This window comes from Taurulus bubalis, assembly GCF_910589615.1.
Source record: "Taurulus bubalis genome assembly, chromosome: 2".
In the NCBI taxonomy this organism is placed as follows: Eukaryota; Metazoa; Chordata; class Actinopteri; order Perciformes; family Cottidae; genus Taurulus; species Taurulus bubalis.
In genome coordinates this window covers 8599492-8623237 of record NC_136590.1, presented here as the reverse complement: position 1 = coordinate 8623237, position 23746 = coordinate 8599492, and the positions used below count along the sequence as shown (strand labels likewise).

The following is a 23746-nucleotide window of genomic DNA, read 5'->3' as shown; positions in this document are numbered from 1 at the left end:
GCTCGCTGCTCTCAGGTTACAGGCCACAATACAAGCGGTTTACAGTGGAGGTATTAATGAGACTCCCCCGGCTCATCTGGACTTCTCACCACGAGGCATGCCAGAAATGCGCTGCAAGGAATTAGTAGCTCCAAGAATGCTGGAGGCTGTTGATGTCACAGATCTGTTATGAGGAGGTATTTAGAATACAGACGAAAATGAGGAATAGGTGCAAATTATTCCAGATTATAAATACATCATTTAAATTCCCTGCTTTTATTACACCAATCCACAGAGCTGCTGGTACTATAGTACTTACCAAAACACCCCTTCTCACTTGCATCCAGCTCCTCACTCCTTGGAAGTAAACACTGTCTTGATAAAGGCCCTGGTGAGTGCCGTCTCCAGTAAGGCCTGTCGCAGTGTGAGGGATGCTTTGGCGTACAAAAGAGTTACTGAGCACAAGAGCTGAACATCCAATGCAGAGAGAGAGATGGAAAGAGACAGAGGGGTGGGTGGGCTGAAAGAGAAAAACTAAACAAACACTTGTTGATGCAATGCTTGACGTATCAGGATCCTCCTTTAAACAAAGAGAGCCATTAACAAGTAGCATCTTAATATAATAAAATGTCTAATTTCGGGTTCATGCGAGTCAGACACACCACCCGATGTTTAAAATGGCAAATGAAACTTCCTGACATTCAGACGTCCTCACAAATGATAGAGCATCACCAATGAGCAGATTATCCACGTTATTCCAAGAGTCACTTACTGCTTCAGAAATCCTCCTCTGTGAATTCCCCCTGAATTCTGCTCTTCCCTGTGATCTCGTGGTTGGCGGCTGATGATGAGGCGCCGCTGTCCTCAAGCCTCTAACCGAGCCATGTGACATTTGCAAGGCTGTCTTGAAAATGGGCCAGTGTCCTCTTGGATAAGTAGCCGCGACCAATGTGATGTCAATGCATGGGTGAAGGGTTTTTCCAAGGCGAGCTTTTATTTAGAGGCAGTTGAACACGGATGCTTTTTTTTTAGAATTGCCAGTTGCTTGGCTGTTTAATACATTTCAGGGTTTCTCAGTGGATTAGCGGTCCCCAAATGTCCTTCAAAGCAACTGTAGTCCCTCTAAGTGGTAGAACATTTTTCAATTGTCTTTCAAGAGAGAGATAAGACAGCGATATCTTACTACGACCTGCTTTAAGACACCTTTTCAAGCTGAGAAGCTAGACGCAGAAGGAATATGCAATGGTGTGAAGCAATTTGCACAGTTTTGTCTGATAACATCAAATCAAGAACCCAATTGAGTTAGGACAGATTTAAACAAGGTTCAAGAGATGTATGGTTATTGGACGTGAGCATAAGTTTGAAAGCGACACCGCCCTCTGCTGGCTATACTCCAACATGGCAAGTGGAGAAAGTGAGAGAGCGAAGGAGAGAGAGAGGTCATGGGTTTGAGAGACTTCTCTAAAAGATGGGACGCAACCAGAAAGGCTGCAATATATGTGCAAACAAGATGAAATAAGATGAGCGGCTTCAAGTGTGTGCACCTGTCTTTTATTTAGCACCTGCAGCTCTGAGGAAGCACTCGTATTAGTTCAACACATAAGCAGGCTCACATTGGCTGCTGTAGCTTCACCATTAAGCACAAAGAAGACAAATGATGGACAAAAGATGAATACATTCTCATTCTGTGGTTCAACCAATCAGAGGAACAATCTCTGTGTGTTTTATCATCATATCAAAGGTCACAGTAGGAATACTGTAATACGCTTTTTTAATGATAGGATTGAAATAAGTTAAAACTGCGTGTGAGTGGTTAGTTACTATTTATGTATTTATGAGTAAAGCAGAGAGATTATATCATTGACAACCCCAACAGTTGCCTTTGAATAAATACAAAGTAAAACAACTAATTAAAGGCGAACTCAATGCACCACATTCAAACACCACTTTGCTTTTTTACTCATTTTACTGTCTCTTATTTGTGTGTGTTTAGCATTGCTATAGTAGTAGTAGTAGTAGTAGTAGTAGTAGTGTGTATTTTTTTATTTTATTTCTTTTTTGATCATCAAATATATGAATCCCACACACTCTTACATCTGTGTTCTTTGTTTTGTGTGTATCTTCTTGCAAGGATTATATAGCAAAACAGATTAAAATCAAAGCAAACAATTAGTTTTTTCTTTTTCTTTTCAAAAGTAACCTAAAACCTTTAGTAAGCTTATTCTAAAAGTCACGTATATGAATAAAATAAAAAGCAACAACATATAAAAGCACAAACTATTCTCTGGGAATAGTGGATAAGGACACTAGCGAAGGTCTCAAAGTGTATCCACCGTTTCATTTTTCACCATTTACTATTTTATTTTATTTTTTACGAGGATATACCACTAATTTGAAACTTTCCAACAGTGATGTGGCAGCTTCCGCCTCCGCGCACACAGCAGGGAAAGTTCAGCGGGACGACGACGCACGCCTCCCGGGTGAACTAGTTGCGTTCCCCTTCCTCCCCCTTGCGGAGCGTCCTGTCACTGGTGGAAAATGGCTGCTCGGAGTGGCTCCCCAAACCTCAGAGCAAACTGAAGGGAGGCAGGAAAAAAAGAAAAAAAAGTCCGCGTTAACTACAAGAGGTCACAAGTGGACCCCCCGTTGTCCTCCACCCCCCACGCGACCACTCGGGGACGCGTCCACACGGAGAGAATGTCTCGCTGGGTGCCCACGAAACGGGAAAAGTACGCCGTCGGTACGTAAACAAGAAGAAGTTGCACGCTCCATCGCTAGCTCTTCCTAGCTCTCTCTCTCTCTCTCTGCTCTCACTCACTGCACAAGTTTGGGACGTGCTTGTGACTAGAAAAAGAAAAAGAACAAAGCTACCGCGCTGTGTTGTTTCTCGCGTGGTTACTTTTGTTGCTTCGAAGTCGCCTTGTTTGCTGCGCGAATGCAAAAATCTCACGCTAGTTTGTGTGTGTGTGTGCATGAAACGCCAAAACAAGGAATGTCTGTCTATTGTGAGGAGAAGGACACTGTGTGTGTGTGAGTGTGTGTGTGTGTGTGTGTGTGTGTGTGTGTGAATCGTCAGAGGCGCGCCTAGTTGCAGCGCTGCCTGTTTCCTGTGTTACGGGGCCTCCGCTGCTGCCTCTTTAAAGACTACTACTATGCTTAAAGTGTAACTGTTTAGTTGTTTGTTGTTTACTCCTCCATCTTTATTATTATTTTTTTTTATTATTGTAATTTATGTGTCACTTCCTGAACTGCTTTGAAACCAGGAACCGTGTCTCTGTGTGGCTTCCACTGTCTTGAGTAAACCATCACAGTATCTGTGGCGTTATGGCTTCAATTAGAAAGCATTACCTTCGGGGGCCAACGTTTGCTCCGTCTGCCACTGCTAAACAGACATGCATATTTATTATGTTTTAATCACTCATCTTGTTCAATACAGTTGTAAGCGTGCATCTTACGTTTCGGCAGATGCTGGCAAATCATTATATCCCGAGGACTTGATGTAAATTGACATCAAACCACAGGGTTTACTTTCTCTAAATCAAAGCCTGCGAAGTCTGTTGGTTCACTTGGTTGACATTTTTGAATACATTTCCATAACTGTTTAACACAGCAGATAACACACATGTCGGTGATTGAGGGAGTTGAGGATTGATGGATCGTCCATAAAGGAACTGCAAACTACCTCATAAACCACTCTGGTGAAAGCAAGATAGTTGAAAACCCTGTTTTGTTTTTTTTAAAGCATGGCATATTGGATGGAGAGCAAAGTTGATTTGCTTAACTTTACTGGATTGAAATGTGTCGTACGAAAATAGGAGAGTGCATGCGCTGTGCTGGAGTGCCTGAAATAATGGTCGGATGTTTTTTTTTTTCTTCTTTTTTTCGGGGATCCCCTAAAACAGTTCAGTCAGCACTTTAGCGAATCACACGTTTTTCCTTCTTCTGCTCTCTCCAGAAAAAATCTGGTTTTACTGCAGTGGATTGTTATTTTTATTGTGTGCAAAATGTACCCCGCTGCATACACACTGATCCCATTAGTGGCACCGACGGTTGCATCTGTATGACGGATGCTGATGCTGATTGATGGACGAGTTCAGCAGGTTACACCAAAGCCCCGATTTGTGTCATCCCAGACTATACAGCGTCCAAAATGAGCGCTGCTGTTTGCAGTCCAGTCCGCGCTCTATGAGCCGAGGGGGGTCTTTTGAGCAGATATGGTCGGCTGGAGTTTACATTAGTGTGTGGTGTGTGTGTGTGTGGGAGAAAAGTGTGCTGCTCTGATGCTAATGATTGTCTGGGTATATTCTCAAAAAATCCATGAGATTTTCAGAAAGTGGAAGGTTTTCAAGAATTCTGCAGAGGACTGATGGTGTGCACAGCCATTGCACTTTTAATACTGTATGTTTTGACCAAGTAGCACTAATGAGCACTCTGTGAGACCTCTTATGCTCACTGTGGACCAATTCCTGTTTCAGCAAAACCTTTGTCATACCATTTACTGCTCTCATAATGGCCCCATGGCTTTATTAGTATTTGTAAGAAAAGCATCTCCTTTAGTCTTTTCACAGCAGTGTTAATAATAAATGTCTTCTTACATTGAGCAAAGCCGTGATAATATAAGGCTTTGTTATCATACTGGCAATGGATGATTGTGGAAACAAGGGTTTGCACAGTATTGCTTGCTACAACAACCGATATTGGAAATTGAACCATATTAGATTTGTGTCGCAGTGATAACTGCAAAAAAACAACAACGCAAATCCATGAAATATTCATGGTTTTGTGTTGTCTCCTTTCTTTTTCTTTGCTGCTTTTTGTAGTTTTGCTGGCTGGTATGATGCCCTGTGTGGCAACCGAAGGCCTCACCAGCTCATTAGCTTCAGCGCTATCAGATGAGCTCTTCAGAGAACTTAAATGGCTTGCTGTAGTTCCAGCTGGGTAATGTTTTATATCAAAGTTGTGACATAAGACGATATTATCATCTTTGATTTCACCGTGACATCATGATTATGGCTGTAACTACAGATCATTTTGTATTATTGAATAACCAGTCTGTTTTTGTTGTTGTTATTACTTACTTATTTAGTCTATACCTTGTTGTAAAATAGCGTCAAAGGCATAGAAGTTTTGAACAATTATCAAAATGGTTGAAAATAGTAAATCTTTTGAGCACTAGTCATGATGTAACTGAAATGTAGATTTCCCTCTTCTTAAAAGCTGTACTACACTGTAGTTGTTTGGCACAATTTGACACAATTATTGAGCTCTTCTACCCGGGCGGAATGAACGCTGAAGACCTATGTTGCCATCGTATCCACGATGGAATTGATTTAGTTTTTAAAGGCACTAAATTCAAAATTGGAGCATTAAAATTATCGGCAAACAACTATTTGTTATGTAAAGATATCGAGAAGTAACGTCTTCCTGAGCTGTGTGTGTCTGTGTCTGTGTCTGTGTCACACACGGCGGTTGAAATCTCATAACACCAATAGTTAAATAAAAAAGCATTATGATGTTTGATTTCATCAATAGTGCAGCCTTGTGAGAGATGACGACCTGCACACTTGTACTCAGGACACTTTGCTGATACGTCTGCCCTTCTACTTAAACTAACTTCTCCTCTCAGTTGGTTTTATTGCTATTTTTACTTACGTAAAAAAGATTCTGAATAATTCTTCCACCACTGGTTTGCAAACATCAGTTGGTGTTATCAGACTTCTCCCCGCTGAACACGGTCTGGTATGTGAGCGAGCACCTTGACTTGATTTAGTAAACTCATGTTTCTAATGCATCTAGAATCCTCCTTATCCCACCAGGCAACACACTTTATTGCTTTTTTTTTGTTTACATTGTTTCTCAGGATGATTGTTACCCCGAGGCTGTAGCGCCACTTCCTTCTCCAAACAATGTCTTCACTTCCACTGGCATGTTCAGAATGCTGTCCATCAGCCCGGATTTAAATCTGCTGATCTGTTGGATTGACATTCAACGTCATTCAATGAGGCGGTCGCACACAGAAATAATTATTGACTAGCTTTGAATGGGAGTTCGAGGTTTGGGGCTCGGGGCACAACTTCATGCTTTGACACGTAGCATAAAAGAGCAAAGCGATCCATTTGTGTGTTGAATACTGAATAAATAAACCATATCTCTCTCGACCTTGAGTTAATTTTATCACACAGCTCTTCTACTTGTCAAATGCCAACAAGCGCGGCACGTTTGAAGCCCAGTTATTCTTGTGGCATCTGGAAAGTGATTTAACAGGGCCTCCGGGAAATGTTTCCTAGCTGTCTCTCGGTTCAGTGATGAATTAACCAGAAATACTTTTTGATGCAAATTTCAAGTGTTGTCTCATTAATTCTGTTTCATCAGGATGTTGCTGTTCCTTAAGAGAGACTTCAGAGGGTCGTGGTTCTGGAAAGAAAACCAGGGAACACTAAGCAACAGGACTATTTACTACTATCTACACGTCGCTGTTGAGACTTGACAATTACCCTCGTGAGCGTGTGCCGTCAGAAGATATGCGCTCCACCTCCTGAATGCGTTTCCCTTTTTGTAATTTAGCTTTTAAGTAATGCACCACCGCTGCAGTTTCAGTTTATGGAAATGCTGTTTCCTGTGGGTCAGATCACAGACTGGCAGCTTATCGAAGAGGACAATTGGACACGCAGGCATATACACACTGAGCCCTGAACATTACACGGCGGGGCTATGATTCATATTTCCTAAGCTGGTGTGTGGCAGACCCCAGACAGCTCTCATGTGGGATAGGTGAGCGGTGAGTGACACATTGGGAGCAGAAAATAGAGACGCGGTGACTTCGTCTCTTGACTGAAGCCGTCGGTACTTTGTGAAGCCCCCCGCCCTGCACCCGAGAAAACCATCTCCCACCATCAAGTGCAGCGAGCTCACATACATGGTTTTAATTAAAACACAGGCTTGGGTACTACATAAACTCCCTGTCTCGTATTTAACACTTCTTTACGCGGGGCTGAAGCTATTTGGTGTAAAATATGGGAGAGTGAAATTAATGTTTTTTTTTATCAGTTTACTTCTTGGGTTTAATACGCAGGGAGTTATTTTCATTACCTTTTCATTCAGCAAAAGCCGTGTGTGTGTGTGTGTGTGTGTATATGAAAAGCAGGGGAAAAAGTGTGTCTCTTGTCATCGCTGGCAGATATTGCAGCTATTAATTCTGACTTAACAAGACGTTCAATATTACCTACACAGTCGTAGAAGGAGCCACCTGATTTGTCTCTCCCGACACTTAAACTTTGTCCAAGGAAAGAAGAAGAAAAAAAAGCTGAGCTGACAGAAGTCAGACGGAGTGCTTTTGACTGGAGTGAAATAAAGCAGCTGATTAATAGGAAGGAGCCGGGAGAAGGGAGGAGATGCCACCGAGACAATCAGAAGGGGTGATTTTGTCTTGTCAGGAGGGAAACAAACCGTTTCATCTTTGTTTGGTGTGTGTTGCAAGCCAGGTGGTGTTTATGATCAGCAACCTTTGCTCATAAATAAAACTGCACAAACAGAAATTGCTTGTCTTTTGCAGCAGAGGGAGGCGATACAATTATAGGATGCCCAAAGCCACAATGTGATATTTTGTCTCGCACGTCCTTCGTTTTGGTGCGGCGACCAAAATGTTGCGTGTTTGGCAACGAGAACGTATCTTTATTAATATGTGTGCGAACCCCTTGAGCGATCTCCTGGAGCCTTAAAGCTAAGCTAACAACATTACTTTCCAATTTTCTGAGTTTGTGCATCATGGCGTTGGATTATTAGTTTTTGCCGGCGTGCAGAATGCTGCCCTCCACCTGGGAACTAGCCCTGCTCTACTTTTCCTCCCCCGTTTAATCCAACTGTGCTGCACTTATCGAGCTGATCTGTAAACAAAACATCTTCCTCTTTCTGTTTACCAACCCTGCATAAACATCTGTAAAACATGACTTGGTTATATGCACAGTCACATATCTGGTGCCAATTAGATCACAATTTGAGCTAGCTCAGTGCTAAAACCTTGTGATTCATATCTAGTTTGGGTAAAACATTTCCCTCGTGGGTTACGTTTGGTATTTAATGTGATGAGTATATAAAATACTAATCTGTCTTGGACCATTGGCCATCATCATCATCATCATACTCATCCTCCTCTTCTCTCTTTGGAGGTCGGTATGACTTTGCTATTATTCATTCTGAAAGGGAATCATATATTAGCTATGGGCCACACTGCGTGGTGAGGCACTTCTAATAGTACAGCTCCCAATGGCTTGCTGTGAGACGGTGGCTAAGACAAATGACAGCTGGCCTATTTAATCAGCGCATAGCTAAGTGGTTCCACACTTTTCCTTATTGGCTCACCACTCAGGCAAAGCAGGAACACTTCTACATCTTGTTTTTAGTGTCTTTTTTGAGGTGAGAGGGGAAAAAAAAGAGAATGAAGCGATTGTGAAGAATTTAACCTTGGATTTACACAGGTGACGATGTGATTTGTTTCTCTTGACACCTCATTATGAATGCAGTTCAACCAGTATTTGTAACCACAGCTTTTAAAAAGCGAGGCTGTTTAACCGTTTGACAACAAAATGTGCAGCTGCTTTGGTGACGAACAATTAAACCTGAAGAGTGTCGGAAATTCAATGCCATGAATTCGAAATGAGACCTTTCTGAGGACGTCTTGTCCTCGTTCGTGATCTCAGTTTTTTGTTTGTTTTTATTGTAACTTCTGGAAAGGCTGGTTGGTGCTGACAAATATCATCAGTATGTAGCTCAGATGTGTTTTAGAGGATGTTAGTGTACATCATAGGATGCAGAAATATGTTGTTGAGACTAGAGCTTTGATTCTCTGCCCTAACCCATTGGTCCCGACTCGTCAGGGTCGGGCTGTCATTTAAAAAAATTCCCCTTTTTAGACTTGAATCAGACCAACCGTGACGATGTCGGAGGTATTAACCGCTTCGACTGCTTTGTCAAACAAGGACAGGATGAAAGACATGTCCTGCTTCAACACGTGGTATCTTGCGGTGTCGTCCGAGGTCGGTTTCATAACGGTAACTCTGGCTTTATCTATTGGAGACATGTTTTTCAGCAACTTCTTAAAAGTGATTGTCAATTTGGTCAAGGGCTCAGTTGCGTTTGCATTATACAGCTCTTTCCTGAAAAGCCTTGGGTCCGGATTGGTGGTGCTAGCAGGTAAGGCAGTCATAACTACCTGGAAACCACCATCCACATATCCAAAGGTGTGACCAACTGCGGAGTGCCCTTTCACCAGCGTGGCTGTAAACGCTAAGATCCACATGTTTCTTCAAAAAGTGATAATGAGGCGATATCCCGTTTGGGAAAAGGCATAGGAGGGATAGGTAGTGGAGGCCCGCTAGCAATCCTTGCAGTTTGTGAAACTCTACTACCACACCGTCAATATCAAACAGACATTTCAGAAAATGATGTGGGTATGATGCATTCGGGCAGTGCACTTTAAGTGTTTTACGAGCCGACGTCAAATTGCTCATCCTCGACGTCTGCCATGTCTTTTTTAACAGGAGCCTTAAAACTATACTAAAGGAAGGAGCTAGAGGCACCAAACTTGCTACATAATAACATAAGACAAACACACTCAGGCAATTTTGTGATTCTAGCACTTACCTTTCAAAAGTTAGTAATTTCCTGAGGTTATTACACCTGAATAACATGGATCATGGCACGGATTTGCACTTCCCAAGGTCCTAGATCCTCAGGGATGGTACCATCGAACCGCATCTACGACTTCTAGGTGGAGTAGAGCGCTACGACCTTCATGAGGAAAGTTATTCAAGATTGACGTTTGGTTAATTACCTTGTAACAACATTATGGAGCATTGTGTGAAAAGTGCATAACTCCACTCTGCTTGGTCCAAATGACCTGCAATTCGGTGCGGGGACTTGTTGGCCTTCCCTCTACACACCCCGAAATGCCAATTGGGGTTAGGGGCAAAGTTCTGTGACTACACAAGTCTAGGAAAATGGGTCAATATTCATAACTTCGCCCCGCTTGCTCCAAATCCGCTCAAAATTAGTGTGGGTTAGGGTCAGGGTTAATTACAAGTATCTAACACCATCCCAGTGGAAGTTTACTAAAGATAACCAATTTGGAGGGCGCAAAAAAACAACATACAAGTTTTGCCACAAATTAGTATACACAGTATAGTATACATGTCTACAAGAGTCACAAATAAAGTTGTTCAATAAAAGGCCCATTTCAATGTGATTGCTATATACAGGTTTCAATCGCGTTTCTATGGGAACTATACCACAGGAATGAGCTAGAGGCACCCAACTTGGTACACATTTACACTGGCACAAGACAAACAACACAATACATTTAGTGATTCTGGCACTTTCCCTTCAAAGGGTTTTGAAGGTTTTTGTTCTTCATGCCGCCTTTGGTGACGGCGGCATGCAGCGACACAATTTGACCTAAAAGAGCAAACTGACTTTGCAGTAAAAGGTGACACATCGAAGGGAGGGGTGGGAAACCAAACCTCCTTGACAACTACAATGTACAGCGACGGTTCTTCTTGGCAATTTGTCAAAGTCGGCGAGTCACGAAGAAGAAAGGACACACAAACAAACACATCTGGGTGGATCATGAATGATGAGAGCGAGTGACTGGTGAGGGTCTTTCCTAGTGCTCGGCTCCACAGGCAGGCGGTCTCCCGTACTCCGGGTATTAATCGTGGACATGCCAAGCAGCTTGTGCATTGTCTGAAAAGAGTCCTGCTGTGCTGCTTTTGCTCGCTTGACAGATGGCTAATGGTGTGTAACACGTCAATGTGAAACAAAGGTCACCGATGTAGACTTTTGCTGTTGCATAATTTATTATTCTGCTGGATGAAATTAATATATAGGAACTGCCAACTGCCATATATTATATCAGGCAGCTACTTAACAGGGTTGTATAAAGTTGATGGTTCATATTCATGAACTTCAGCTTAGTTTAGCGTCTGAAGACATTCATCGAAAATAATAGCCAGTAGAACTTCCCTGTAGGTTATTAAGACAAAGCCCTTTTTCCTCTGACAAAGTTGGAAGAAAATATGGCATAGGAGCCATGACATATTTTTTAACCACAGTAATTTGAGTGTCTTTATTATAATCTAATATAAAGCAGTAAGTGGGGTGATCAGTCCATTAGGGTCGCCAACGGGTGTGAAAGGAGTTACCGGGACAAGTCTTCTGATAAGTTTAATTATTAGATGACCAATAGCCAATGCTAAAAATAATTGATTCTAATGTATTCTCCCTATTAAACTATTATACTGTGTTTGTCCCTTAGCGATCAATATCTATTTTTAAATGCGAGTGACTTTTAAGATATTTTTTTTCTTTTTATTTAGAAAATAAGCCAAAACAAAATACATCAAATGAACGGTAAGCAAATGACATACTCTTAATAGACAAATGATCATAAACAATAGATATGAGCAAAAGTAAATGAATATTACTTGTCACACATTTATTAAGCTACATTTTTTCCTTGTAGGACACTAAATCTTCAGAGAATTGCTTGACGGAGACAAAGTTTAATGTCTCGGAATAAAAAACGAGAGGAAAGAATTGGCAGTGAGTGCGAGGCTGTAAACTCCGCCTGCATTTAGTATTCTAAACACCGAGCCGACCGCTCTGGCCGAGGCTTTATTCGTCCAGAGCGATGAGCCTGCAGCTGAGCCGAGGCTGTGCCAGGCTGCCGGTGGGTGAGCCGACACCGGGCGACCTGTCCGCTTCTGCTGGTCAAGCGTGAGCTAAACGGGCCGACTCCCTGGGAAAACTCGCTTCACGAGTATCTCAGGAGTCGGAGTGTCGCCGACTCGGGGTGTATGCGTAGCGTAATGATGAGTGCAGGCGGCATCAACATGCAAGCTGTTGTTAAAGTCCCTTAAGCTGGAAGACGTTCTCATTTGAATGCATTTATTTTGCCTCAGTAAACTTCCCCGGAGTTGTGTTTTCCCGGTATTATACGAGATTGGTTTTGAGTCTCGTAAATCCCACAGGCTAAGACTGAAATTCAGGAATAGCAGAAATCATTGGGCTCAACAACTATGAGGCTATTCAGGTAATAACAAAACATGGAACATTCATATCAGCTGCTGTCCATATTAATGTTGCATTTGTCACCTTTAAAATGTCTCGTGTTTTTTTTTCTTTTTGGGGGACTTGTAAAGGAGATGTCAGTCATTGATTGTTGCTGCAGACTGGCCGGGGATTGCCACGTGCAGCTAGAGTCAGCCTTTCAGTTCGGTTGGCATTTGATGAAATGGCCTTTTGTGTGTGTGTGTGTGTGTGTGTGTCTGTGTGCTTGTGTGTCTGGCTAAATACTTGATAAAGTCAGAGCGCTGCAGCTCCGATGTTGCTGGGCCCATGGAGGCAGTTTTATATTTCATTGAGTGGCAGCGCTACTCTGTGATCAAGCTTTAGGGATTTAGATGAAGTCGTCTCACTGCGGTAGCTGACACCTCAGTCTGCCTTTTGTTAAAAAAGAAGAAGACAAAGACAAGATTCTGCAGACATGAAATGAATTTCCATCTGGCCATCACATTATCTCCGTGAACTTTAAAACTTAAACCCTCTTCTGTAGTTGCATAAAACTACGTAAATTAAAGTAATACACAAATCCAGCTAATTTTATTCTCTTTATCGATCAGTCAATCACTTTCTCGATTTTAATTTTGATCTGTAAAACATCTGAAAATAGTGCAAAATGGCCAGTCTGTGCACATTTAAGCATTTTTTGTTTCTACAGTCAAGTATACAGTTCATCTCATGAAGACCAATAAGTGTTCATTACAGTAGTAATGTTTGTGATTTGCAGACTTGCTTTGAGCTTCATGCAAATTGATGGTGATCAATATGTAAGGCTCTTCAAGTACACTTGAAGTACTTGACATGTTCTCAAAGGATGTTGAATGTGGAGCTGGCTGTAAATGATACGAGTGGGTCAGTAAAAATGTATTCGCAATGCTGTATTTCGGTGTATTCTCTATATTCCATGGATGACAATTAGTTTTTCTTTTTGTACATTATCATCATCCTTTACACATTTCAGAACAGTCATTTGTGAAGCCACAAGCGCCACATTGCCATGTAACCTATGAGACACTGAAAGTAAACAAATAAAGAAGGCTCTCTACAGAAGACCCGAGCCTATAAATACATCATTAGATGCATACTGGGTGGTTTTTCTGCAGGCTGCAAATTGTTTTCCAGAGCGCACGTCTGGTGCGAGTGCTCCTCTAATTAAGTTAGGCTATTAAATTAAACGATTGATGGGGGTAGTACTAATTTTTTATTTAATTAGCAAATTATTATTCCACAAATGCATGTCTGTGCTTCTGCAGATGTAACGACATCTAAACTGAGCAAACTGTTGCTTTGCTTGAGAAGTGATGTCGGCGGTTAGAGGCCATGCATGACTGCAGGCACCTATTGCTGATCGTCCCCCCGCCTTCTTTTATTTCTGCAGGACATTTTAAAGTTTTGGTGTCATCACTGCTTTTTTTTTCAAAGTGCCACCGTAGATGTTTCAAAGTAAACTTGCTTAGTCAATTGCAGAGTTTCTTTAAATTCTTGAAGGTAATTATGCTCTCATTAGGATGTAAGGCAGGGCAGGAAATAATTAGCTACTTCTTGCTGCGCAAAAGGCTAATCTGTGTGGATTCTGCCAAATTACTTCTCCGTGCTGTGTGTCGGGAACAGGAGGAATAAATACAACCTTGTGATCTGTTCCCATTGCTTACCAAAAGTAAAATATCTTGAATGCAATTTTCAAGATGATTTTTAAATGATTTGCCTGTTGAATGGATGAGTCTATGAAGGTGTTTCAAATACATCACAAAGTTAATGAGCTGTTTGTGCAAAGAGCCAGCGCAGACACTCGGGTACATAAATAACACCAGAGAATCTCTGTGTGAAAAATGCATCGTAATGAGCTATGTTCGTCTCTCTCTCTCTCTCTCTCTCTGTGTTGCATTCGGGGGGATGATTTTTTTGTTTTCAATTAAAGGCTCTGCAGAAGCGGAGTTATCGGCCCTGCGTTAGATTGTGTCCCGCCCGAGGCCGCTGTGTTGGAACTGGGCACATGGCGGCAAGTTCTGCCAAAAGGTATTAATGCTGTTGGAATCCAGATTTGGCACGTAGTTTTCTCCACCTGCTCCTCCCTGGATGCTATTATATTTTTTTACACCCTTCCGTTTCTCTGTGTACGCTATCCTCTTCTTCTTCTTCTAAACGCAGTATTGTTAATCTTCCTGTTGCCATAAAAAGCTTCAGGATTTCCTTCTGGCCTCCTGGAAAGGCCCCATCTATTGTGATACAGTAATCTCAAGTGGCATTTCGTGCTGGTTTCCAGGCAGAGGGAGGAGAAATCAGAGAGAGAGAGAGAGAGAGAGACCTGGGGCTTTCCTCTCTACCAGCTCAGCTGCCGTCGTATTCATTTCAGGTTAATTACAATAGCATTATATGTACTTTCCAACTGAAGATAACGCTAACAGGGTGTTGTATGTAATTAGTTTAAGAAGAAATGTGGTGATTTTGTTGGTATTTCACAATCTCGGGTTCACTGTCTGTATTTGCAACACGATTAGAACCATCAGGCTTCAGTCTGGACGCCTAAACCTCTTATTAAACCCTATTAGAGGGCAGGCTTGAAATTAATTATCATTTTTCCCTGCCTTGTAGGTCACTGAGAAAGCTCCTTCTTCATCTGAGAGCTTAATCGCTGACAGAGAATGTCTCTCAGCTGACCCCCAGTGGATCTACATCGCTTTGTATTTCAACAATATACTTGGAGGTTTTTATTTTTTACTGTATTTTGAGATGATCTCCTTAAGAAGTTAAGAAAATAATTTAACAATCCTTGTTACATCCTTATGCTGTGTTCACACCAAACGCGGCGCAATAATTCGTGCCGCGTTTGGTGTGAACGCAGCATACGACTCCATTAAACAATCAGATTGATATGAGGGGGGACAATGTTTTTTATAAAGCCTTTATTATAGTGTTGACAATAGGAAGAATGATGTTCTAACAAAAAGGCCACGGCTAGACTCGTACTGAAGGCCTTAAGGTTTCTGGCCGGTGCCTTGACCTTCAGGCCATCAGGTTGCCGCCTGCTTCCTTTTTTTACGAGTAATGTGCAAATGTTGTACGGTGTCCCTCCCGGTAGCCATAGCAAGCACTCGGCAGATCTCTGAAGAATACCTGTCAGCGCTGCAGCCGAGCTGCTCCGTCTCACCACCAGCAGGGCTCATCAGGGAAACACGCTTAACACCTGCAGCGGCACCTCACTCGGCTCCCATTTGTCCCACACAAATGACTTCACCAGGTTGATGTCAGACAAGGGTTATGTTTGTTTTCTTCTGCAGGCTCATTTAAAAAAAAAAAAATAACATCCTGCCTGTAAATGTTTTGACACAAAGCCAAACCCAGCCCCATAGAGAAAGTCATAACATCTAGATAATTGTGACATGAAAGAAAAAAAAAAAAAAAAAGGGTAAGTCCTCCATAATGTGCCGTCTGTATATTACCATCTTCCTGCTAGAAAGTCGAATTGAATCACCTTTTTCCTCCAGTGAGGGGATACTTTCAAATGAATGAGCTCTCTGTTGAATCCATTAAGACAGCTGCATTCGAGTCATATGGTCAGCTGTGTAATATAGTCATGTAGTCTCATTCTCTTGAGAGGGATGTCATTTTACATCTCTTCAGTCAGCCAGATATGTCCTTCAGAGAATACTGTGTGTGAGTGTGTGTGAAACCCCTCTCTGCTGACTCCTGTCTTGCCTCGGAGACCCTGAGTGCAGCTGGAGTGTAATGATCATCCTCTATTTAGTCGTGCTGCCAGGAGAAGCTCCTTCTCAGTCCGGTGTGTGCTGATCAAACTCCTCCTCGCTCAAGTTAAGCACTGTATTAAATTCATATTCCCCTGCTCTTCATTACTGCGTATTACTGTTTTTCTCACAGCCCTCCGTTCCCTCTCCCCGTCTCATACGTGATCGGGCTGCCTGGGCCGTTGTTCTGTCCACGGTCTCTTTGTGCCTTTGCTCAAAACGAGGCAGAACCAAGAGGCATGATCGGGACGCAGTTTCGCCGCCATAAACGCACAACGGACACAAGAAATGAAATAGGACAGAATCCGCTCCACTGTTTTCAATTTTGCTCACAGTATAGATAGGACAACAACATTTCCCCCCAAAAAACAGAATGTTGTTGAGCTGCAATTAACGATTACATTCTTTACAGATCAGAGGTATTTCTTCAAGTAATCAATTGTCTATATAATGACTTGTCGGACCAAACTTAAAATCTAAAATATTCAGTTTACTGATCACGAGACAAAAAAGCAGGAGTGCTTTTGGTATCCTGCATGCCGGCTCACCGCCTCTCTCTGGAACACTTGAACAGAAGTGGAGCCTTTTGTTAGTGTTTTTAGTAGTACATGTGCTTTTCCTACAACAACCAGTCAACATGTCAGTTGTAAAAGAAGGTCTGTTAAGGAGCTGCAAGGAGGGAATGTTTGGTATTTCCGCTTCATTGACTCGCGCTATCAAAATAGTTGCTGATGATTCTTGAAAAAGGGAGTAACGCTGTTCAGTGCCATAGACTAGTAGGACACTTTTTTTCAATGTGATGGAGACAACACATGTCAGTGTGTCACTCACCAGTTTGAGAACTCTGTTTTGGCCAACTAGCCACATTTTTTCCTGTTTCTTGTTGATGCTCGTCATGTAGCAATCCTGTCATTCATTCCGTATTTGCTCAGGCTGTTTCGAAATGAATGCACAAAACTGGGGATCTTGGAGAATCTTGTAGAGTCACTTCAGAGATGTGATGCCCCAACCCCGTCGTCATCTCAGCCCGTTCGGCTCTTCAAAAGGCCCGACCCGACGGAGAGTTGCTCCGCTCTGCCTTTTCCTCCTGGAGAATCCTCTTGTCTGGGATTTCCTGGCTGGCTCCCTCTGTGGGCTCACAGCCCCAGGGGACTCTTTTTACAAAACATCAAGAGGCTCAGTCTCTTTCCAAAGAGCATTTTCTACGCACTTCTCTTTCCTCCCTTTTTCCCACCCCTCCTTCATGAGAACTGTATTTTCATCTGAGTGTAATGATATGTTACACTCTGCATGAATTAGTGCAGGTTATTAGTGAGCACAAAGTGTAGAATTACAATCAGTCCGGTGTTTATGTGAGTCTTTTTATAATTGTGCAGAGGGCGTAGACGTGTGCTGGCTAAGTGGATAGGTCTGTAATCTGATTCCTCACTCGTTTCCTCTGATGATCATTTTTTGCACAACCTCATGCGATGGGTTATGTATGGTAATGAGTCCCCGGCAAATTATGCCGCTGTTTATCACGTACCAAAAAGAATCATTTGCATGGCGTACTCCGGGGACGAATATGGTCCACTTCCTCTTCCTTTTCGTCTTTTTCCTCTGATGGATTTTCTCTTCTTCACTGCCTCCAAATTGACATCAGTTTACTCTTGGGTATGCAAATACAGGTTTATGAGTAATCAGAGCTGTCATTCAACCCCCACGCGACAAGACTCACTTTGGTGCCTGCGTTAAAATGCACCGCCGCTGCCTCGCATGTCAGGATTGTGTTTGATGGTTGTCATTTACGCAGCATCTTCCCAGGGTGTCATTTGTGATCATTTTGTGATTGCACCTCTTGCCCACTGAGAATCTCCGGAGTTCTGTGAGCTCCCATTTGTTTGATACAAGAGCGCGTCTCATTTGCGGTGATCACAGTGGCAGTTTTTCATTCTCTGATGAAATATGACGCCTCGCGTCTCCATATCGGAGCTGTTTGTTTTCGGGCTGCTCCCTCTCTCGGCACAACATGCTGCATCAGCTGGACCCGTGACCCGCTTCCAAACAAATGCACACATGCAGCAGTTGATGGCTTTACAGGCTTTTCTGGCCACTCTTAATGCCAGTTTAAGTCACGAGGCCGCTCTCTGATGGCTGCTCACAGATTAATCCCACCTCTCTTTTGATTGTGTTGTTGCCCCGCCTCCCCTGGAGGTACCTTTTTGTATCCCAGCGTGGTGCCGCTGAATTCATTTCCTGCAGGTCTTTGTTCCATTGTCAGCCCACGGCTCGTGTTCTGGTGGATTCGCTGGGCTCGTTGGACTGTTGTGGACATACACGTGTATACGCACATACACTTTGATAACTGAACAACACAGCCGGGGCCGAATGAAACGGGCGTCACGTGGCATTTTATGCCCTCCACTTAACGGCTGCCTGACTGATGCTACAGACATCAGATATAAGCTGTCAGAGGTATTATGCAACCACACTTCTTTAATGTGTGAGGCAACATCAGGCTTAACTTAAAACATTGATTTCCGAACTTTCTAAAACAAAATGCTGCAAATAAATACATCGGTAAATATACTGACTTGTTATTTATTATTGAAATAATCAACATTGTATGCTAGTGTAAACCTTTTTAATACAAATAACACAAACGGGGATCAAAATTCCAGTATACAATGTATAGTATGTAAACATAGACTTTAATTGAATAGATCGGGGCCCGTCGTCACCGATTCACAAATCCAGCTCTGGGTCAGTATCATAGGATCAGTGACTATAACATGTAGCTCCGGACAAAAGGCAATATATTTGGACCAACATGTCAAATCAGTTGAGCCGACTTATCGTATACTTTCAGGCTATAGGGTGCAAATGAGGAGTCATCAGTGATTGTCCCTTAATTCATTCATTAACAATTTTGTATTACACATTCAAATATTAAACATGACCGTAGTACAACTTAGAATTTTTAACAACAACAAATTATGCATGATATAATTTTTATGATTTTGATTTTCTTTTTAAATTCTCTTGTGTGTGTGTTTCAGTGGGCCTAATAGACCCCGATTTAAAATAATAATAAAAAAAAAACGTCATTGTCATTGTTTGAGCCTCAACTATATTTGGAAGGGTCTTTTTCTCCCATCTCCCGTTGCAGCTTTAGGTGCTGTTCATTGATGATGTACGTCTGCTGCTCAAGGCCCCTCTGAGCGTTCTGCAGCTTGGTGTTGGTCTTTTCAAGATTTTACAAACTCTGTTACCTTGGATGGAGATTGGCTCTGTTTAGCTTCATACAGCTGGGCTTCAGGTCCACAAATCTCCTTCTGCATATCTCCTTCGTTCTTTTCTTGGAGATGTTCCAGGAAATACTGCAGCGAGTCCTCATAGATATCTACGAGGACTCTCCCCTTAGATTTAGTCGGGGTGAGCGTCGAGGTTCAACCTGTTGCTGCTGATTTGAGATGCAAACAAACACCTCTGACCCCTAACATAACTCCGCTAGCTGCCACAACCTACGAAGCTCACTGTTAACTGTTCATCCAAACCACATTGGCCTGGATAAAATGTATGTAAATACACCCAACTTCAGGATGAGTCATGAGCTACATTTTATTAATTAAAAGTGTTGTTATAGCTTACGTTTTCTCACCAGGAGTTAAAAGACAATTACAATTATTTACACTTATTTGCCACTCTGATATAGAAATGACTTGTAATCAGCTCTTCTGACCGGTCAATTCCCTTGATGTACCATTAGCAAGCTGGGAAGGCTCCAGTGCCTTCAGGGTGGGTCTCTTTTAATGAAGTCGTCGCTCACCTCTGGAAACCTCTGTTGACGTGGCCCTGCATGCGCTCCCTCAACAGGACATGTGCACACACTGTGTCATTACTCACTTCAGGTGTCCTCTCAAAAAGAGCACTGCCATGATCCGCACAGGCATCTGTCATGCTGGTGTGTGTGTGTGTGTGTGTGTGTGTGTGTGTGTGTCTGTGGGCGGCGAGCTTGTAGGATTTCACAAAGACATGTGTTGGTCATAGCCAGTTTGACAGCGACATGTTGTTAAGTACCAGTCAGGATCTTATCCTCAATATTACGCGACCTTGACATGTTGATGCAGCTCTGACCGTAGATGGAGAATAGCCTGCATTGTATTGATAAATGTATCCACAGAAGTCTTTATTGAGTGTGAAATAAATGCACTTTTTATGCGGCATTGACTACTGATTGAAGTTTTTTTTTTTTTTTTTTGCGTTTGCTAGGGAGATATTTTCTGCCCCATTTCTTTTTTTTTCAGTTTCTGTGTCAATAGAGTTTTATTACATTTAAAAATGAAGCACAAGGAATGAGAATTTGTTTTTGGTGCAGATCCAGGAATGCAAAAGAGAGATTTCTTTTAGCATTTTTCTCTTGGAGAAAAAAGATTTATCTCCAGGTATCCACATTTCTCCACTTATATTACGTATTATATAGACATACATCCTTTCAGGTGGGGCTCTGGTCTTGAGGTGAGTTGCATTCAATCATTACACTTAAATTAATTGGCATTCTGGAGATGTCGACACACTTTTCCTTTTGGCTACTTCGTTTAACTTTGCCAGAACATGTTGTCGATTTACCGACGTTAGGGAGCAGCCTGTGATGTGCTCTATTGATTCCTGTTCATTTAGCAAACAAACGGCACAGACAAAAATATGTGTTTTGTTGTGTTTACTAGAGAGCATCTTCATGTCACCTGTTTTTTCTTTTGTCTGTAAACACCAACGGCAATCAGGAACACTGCAGTATTTTATTATCCTCTTGTAATCCGGAGCGAAATCTGTTTTCCACCGGCATTATTGTTGTTTTGGCGCTCTCCATCATTATTGGTTTCTTTGCAGTGGGCGGTAGTAGTTTGTTGATATTGCAGCATTGATGGTGCCAGCCCCAGCCACCACTGTGTCAGAATGTGTGGGTGGACATCCTGTGGATGTGTGAGGCCTCTACTACACATTGAAATGGCACACAATTAACGCCACAAGGGAGCTGGGCGCTTTATTGCCTTTCTTTCCTCTTCCCTCCTCCTGTAATATCTCCTCCTCTTTATATTGTCCTCTCACATCTTTCTCCAGCAATCTATAACTACGATGCCCGGGGAGAAGAGGAGCTGTCGCTGCAGATCGGAGACACGGTGCACATACTTGAGACACATGAAGGTGAGAGCAGGCCTACTGATGATACGCGTGATCAGAACTGACACGCCAATGTCGGACATTATTTTCCTGTCATCTCCAGTACCTCTTTTGTTTTGTCCAAATGTTTCTACATGTGTTCAAAAAGGCAAATATATATGTATATATCAATGATTATGATGGTGTGCTCCTGTAAATGAACACAGCAACTGTAATGTCATTGTATAATTATAAATGGATTAATACGAGTTTACTTTAGTGCTGCTTTTATTGAGTTATTCCTCAATGAAGCAGCGTACATGTAACACAACTCTGTTCTCCATTAGACTGGTACAGAGGGCATAGGCTGAGGAGAAAATCCAAAAAGGTGAGTGGCCAGCAAACAAAGGTTTCACATCCGTTTGCACTTCCCAGCTTCCACTTCTGTCCCGGTTCTACTTTGACGCCGTTTGCGTTGCGATCTCTTCCTCTTCTAGGGCATATTTCCTGCTTGTTACGTCCACCTGAAAGAGGCCACAGTCGAGGGCAATGGGTTAGTGCTTCTACACTTTCACTTTTGAATGACATGGTTTCTTTTATTTTTTTTAAATGGATTGCTTCTACTTTTGTCGCATGGGCAATATGACCCAAGTCTTTAATCACATCATATGCAATTTCATATCAGGGTATAACGTTATACATCACAGCACAGTAGCTGTTCTCTAAGTTCAATAAAGAGATGGTAATAAAGTAACTGCTGCACGTCATCACATTTGATAATTGTTTCCTTTTAACGGAAGCTTCCATACAAACAAAACAACTGCCAATCACACGAGACAACGCTTAAATTAAAAACAAAAGACGGAAATTCTTTCAAAATTGCAGCTGTATTGTTCGCGAGAACAATTTAACGTGTTGCAGATTTGAAAGTTAACAGGTGAAAAGAAATAGCTGCCTGACTTCAATGTGATTTCAAAATCACAAACAGAATTGCCAAATCTCTACTGGCAGACACATTTGTAGCGTCTCACAGTGTAAACTGTCATAATGCCCGACCATATGTGTGAGGGTAACTAAACTAATTCTAATTGTTTTGGCTAAAGATGTATTGAGTTGAAGACGGAGAAGTTTGTTCTCCCAACTTATTCTGAAAACCTTATTCAGAAAGGTCACTGTTTGAAATGTATTCACTGCCACCGCAGGCACAAGGAGACGGTCATTCCCACCGAGCTGCCCCTGGTTCAGGAGGTCACCACCACACTGCGGGAGTGGGCGACAATATGGAGGGACTTGTATGTGGTGAGCATGGCTGTCCACGCCCAGGTGGAAACGCACACTCACTGTGATAAGGCAACGTAAAGATGGGAGAGGCTAAATAAACACTCTGGCTTTTAGGTGCTGCAGCTTACAAATATATCAGTATTTGCTTTTGTGTTTATGTGCTATTTAAAAAGAATACATGTACCTTTTAAAAAAAAAATAAAGGTGTATATTAATGCTTAGAGGATGAAGTGCTATTTATTTGAATCTTGTTTTTCCTAATTTTAGTTAATTGAATTATTTTATTTAAAGTGGTTATTTGTGAGGATATATTTTATTTAGAGTTATCTATAATGGTTTACTTTATTTAAAGTAGTTTTTTTGTGATAGAATTATTAGTATTTCAAAGTTTTTGGGGGATTATTTAGTTTGTCTTTTAAGCTTAATCTTAACACAACAACGCTAAAAATGATTGTGTAAGCGCTTTCACACATTAGATCGTAAAGTATTTGCCTTTAAAAATTGCAGTATTGGTCAGGTTCTGATCGGCAAATAATTTTGGTTGAATTTGACCCAAGGTAATTCCACCGGCTCTTAATAATTAAGACCTTTGATTGGCCTGTACCTGCTGCTCATGAGATGTCTGACTTACAGCGTGATCATGTCCTCTTACCCGTCAACAGTTCACACACAAGGATATTCAAAGCTGCGCACATGTTCATCCGTCTGTTTCCGCTTTCAGGGCGACAAACGGGAGATGTTCAACTCTGTCCGGGACATGATCTACCACCTCATCGAATGGCGTTCCCAGATCCTGTCCGGCACCCTGCCGCAGGACGAGCTCACCGAGCTCAAACAGAGAGTCACCTCCAAGATCGACTACGGCAACAAGTGAGCATCCAGTCCTCCCGTCCCCACAGCGTATATATATATATATATATATGTATATGTATATATATCCCCTTTATCCTCGCATCCATCCAGGAAAATTACTCTTGTTGGAATAGGTCAGCGGTGAATTATATTGACTGGGTGTTGGCAGCATGCTTTTGTCTGTGTTTACATCCTCCATAGAAGAAAGAGTTGAACAAAGCAAGCGACATTCGCCTTGTGTTTTACGCTATTCTACTGTATCTTTTCACATTGGCGGGTTCTGGCGCTCGTTAACCCTCCGCCATTTTTATGCTAGGTACTTGGATCTGGATCTGGTGGTCAGAGACGACGATGGAAACATACTGGACCCAGAGATCACCAGCACAGTCAGCCTGTTCAGAGCTCACGAGGCGGCCTCCAAACAAATCGAGGACCGGATTCAAGAAGAGCAGGTAACGACCTGGTCCTGCCTCTCGGGCGCCATTTGTACACCTATAACACCGGTCTTTATTCAGCTATGCAGTGGAATGAAGAGGAGTAAAAGCACATTTGCACAGAGTGTGAATGGACTTGATACGTGGTGTGATTCTAATGTGGTCACTCCTTAATCTTGTTCTTTCTGCCGCATTGAATCTGTC

At 42.2% G+C, this 23746-nt stretch overlaps 1 protein-coding gene across 13 annotated transcripts in view; it reads left to right on the top strand.

Annotated features, from left to right (window-relative positions):
- The first annotated feature begins 2549 nt into the window (after nt 1-2549).
- The window catches only part of dock1 (dedicator of cytokinesis 1), a 163002-nt gene continuing 141805 nt past the window's right edge, over nt 2550-23746 (top strand). For 10 of the 13 annotated variants that reach the window (XM_079213906.1, XM_079213908.1, XM_079213916.1 and 7 more), the window contains exons 1-7: nt 2550-2719; nt 20937-21020; nt 21323-21363; nt 21473-21528; nt 22178-22274; nt 22978-23126; nt 23425-23560. In XM_079213906.1, coding sequence (XP_079070032.1) covers nt 2677-2719; nt 20937-21020; nt 21323-21363; nt 21473-21528; nt 22178-22274; nt 22978-23126; nt 23425-23560 — 606 coding nt within the window. In that variant the 5' untranslated portion in view covers nt 2550-2676. Of the gene's footprint in view, nt 2720-20936; nt 21048-21322; nt 21364-21472; nt 21529-22177; nt 22275-22977; nt 23127-23424; nt 23561-23746 lie in introns of all 13 variants that reach the window. The other 3 variants (XM_079213911.1, XM_079213915.1, XM_079213909.1) reach the window with 3 other exon arrangements.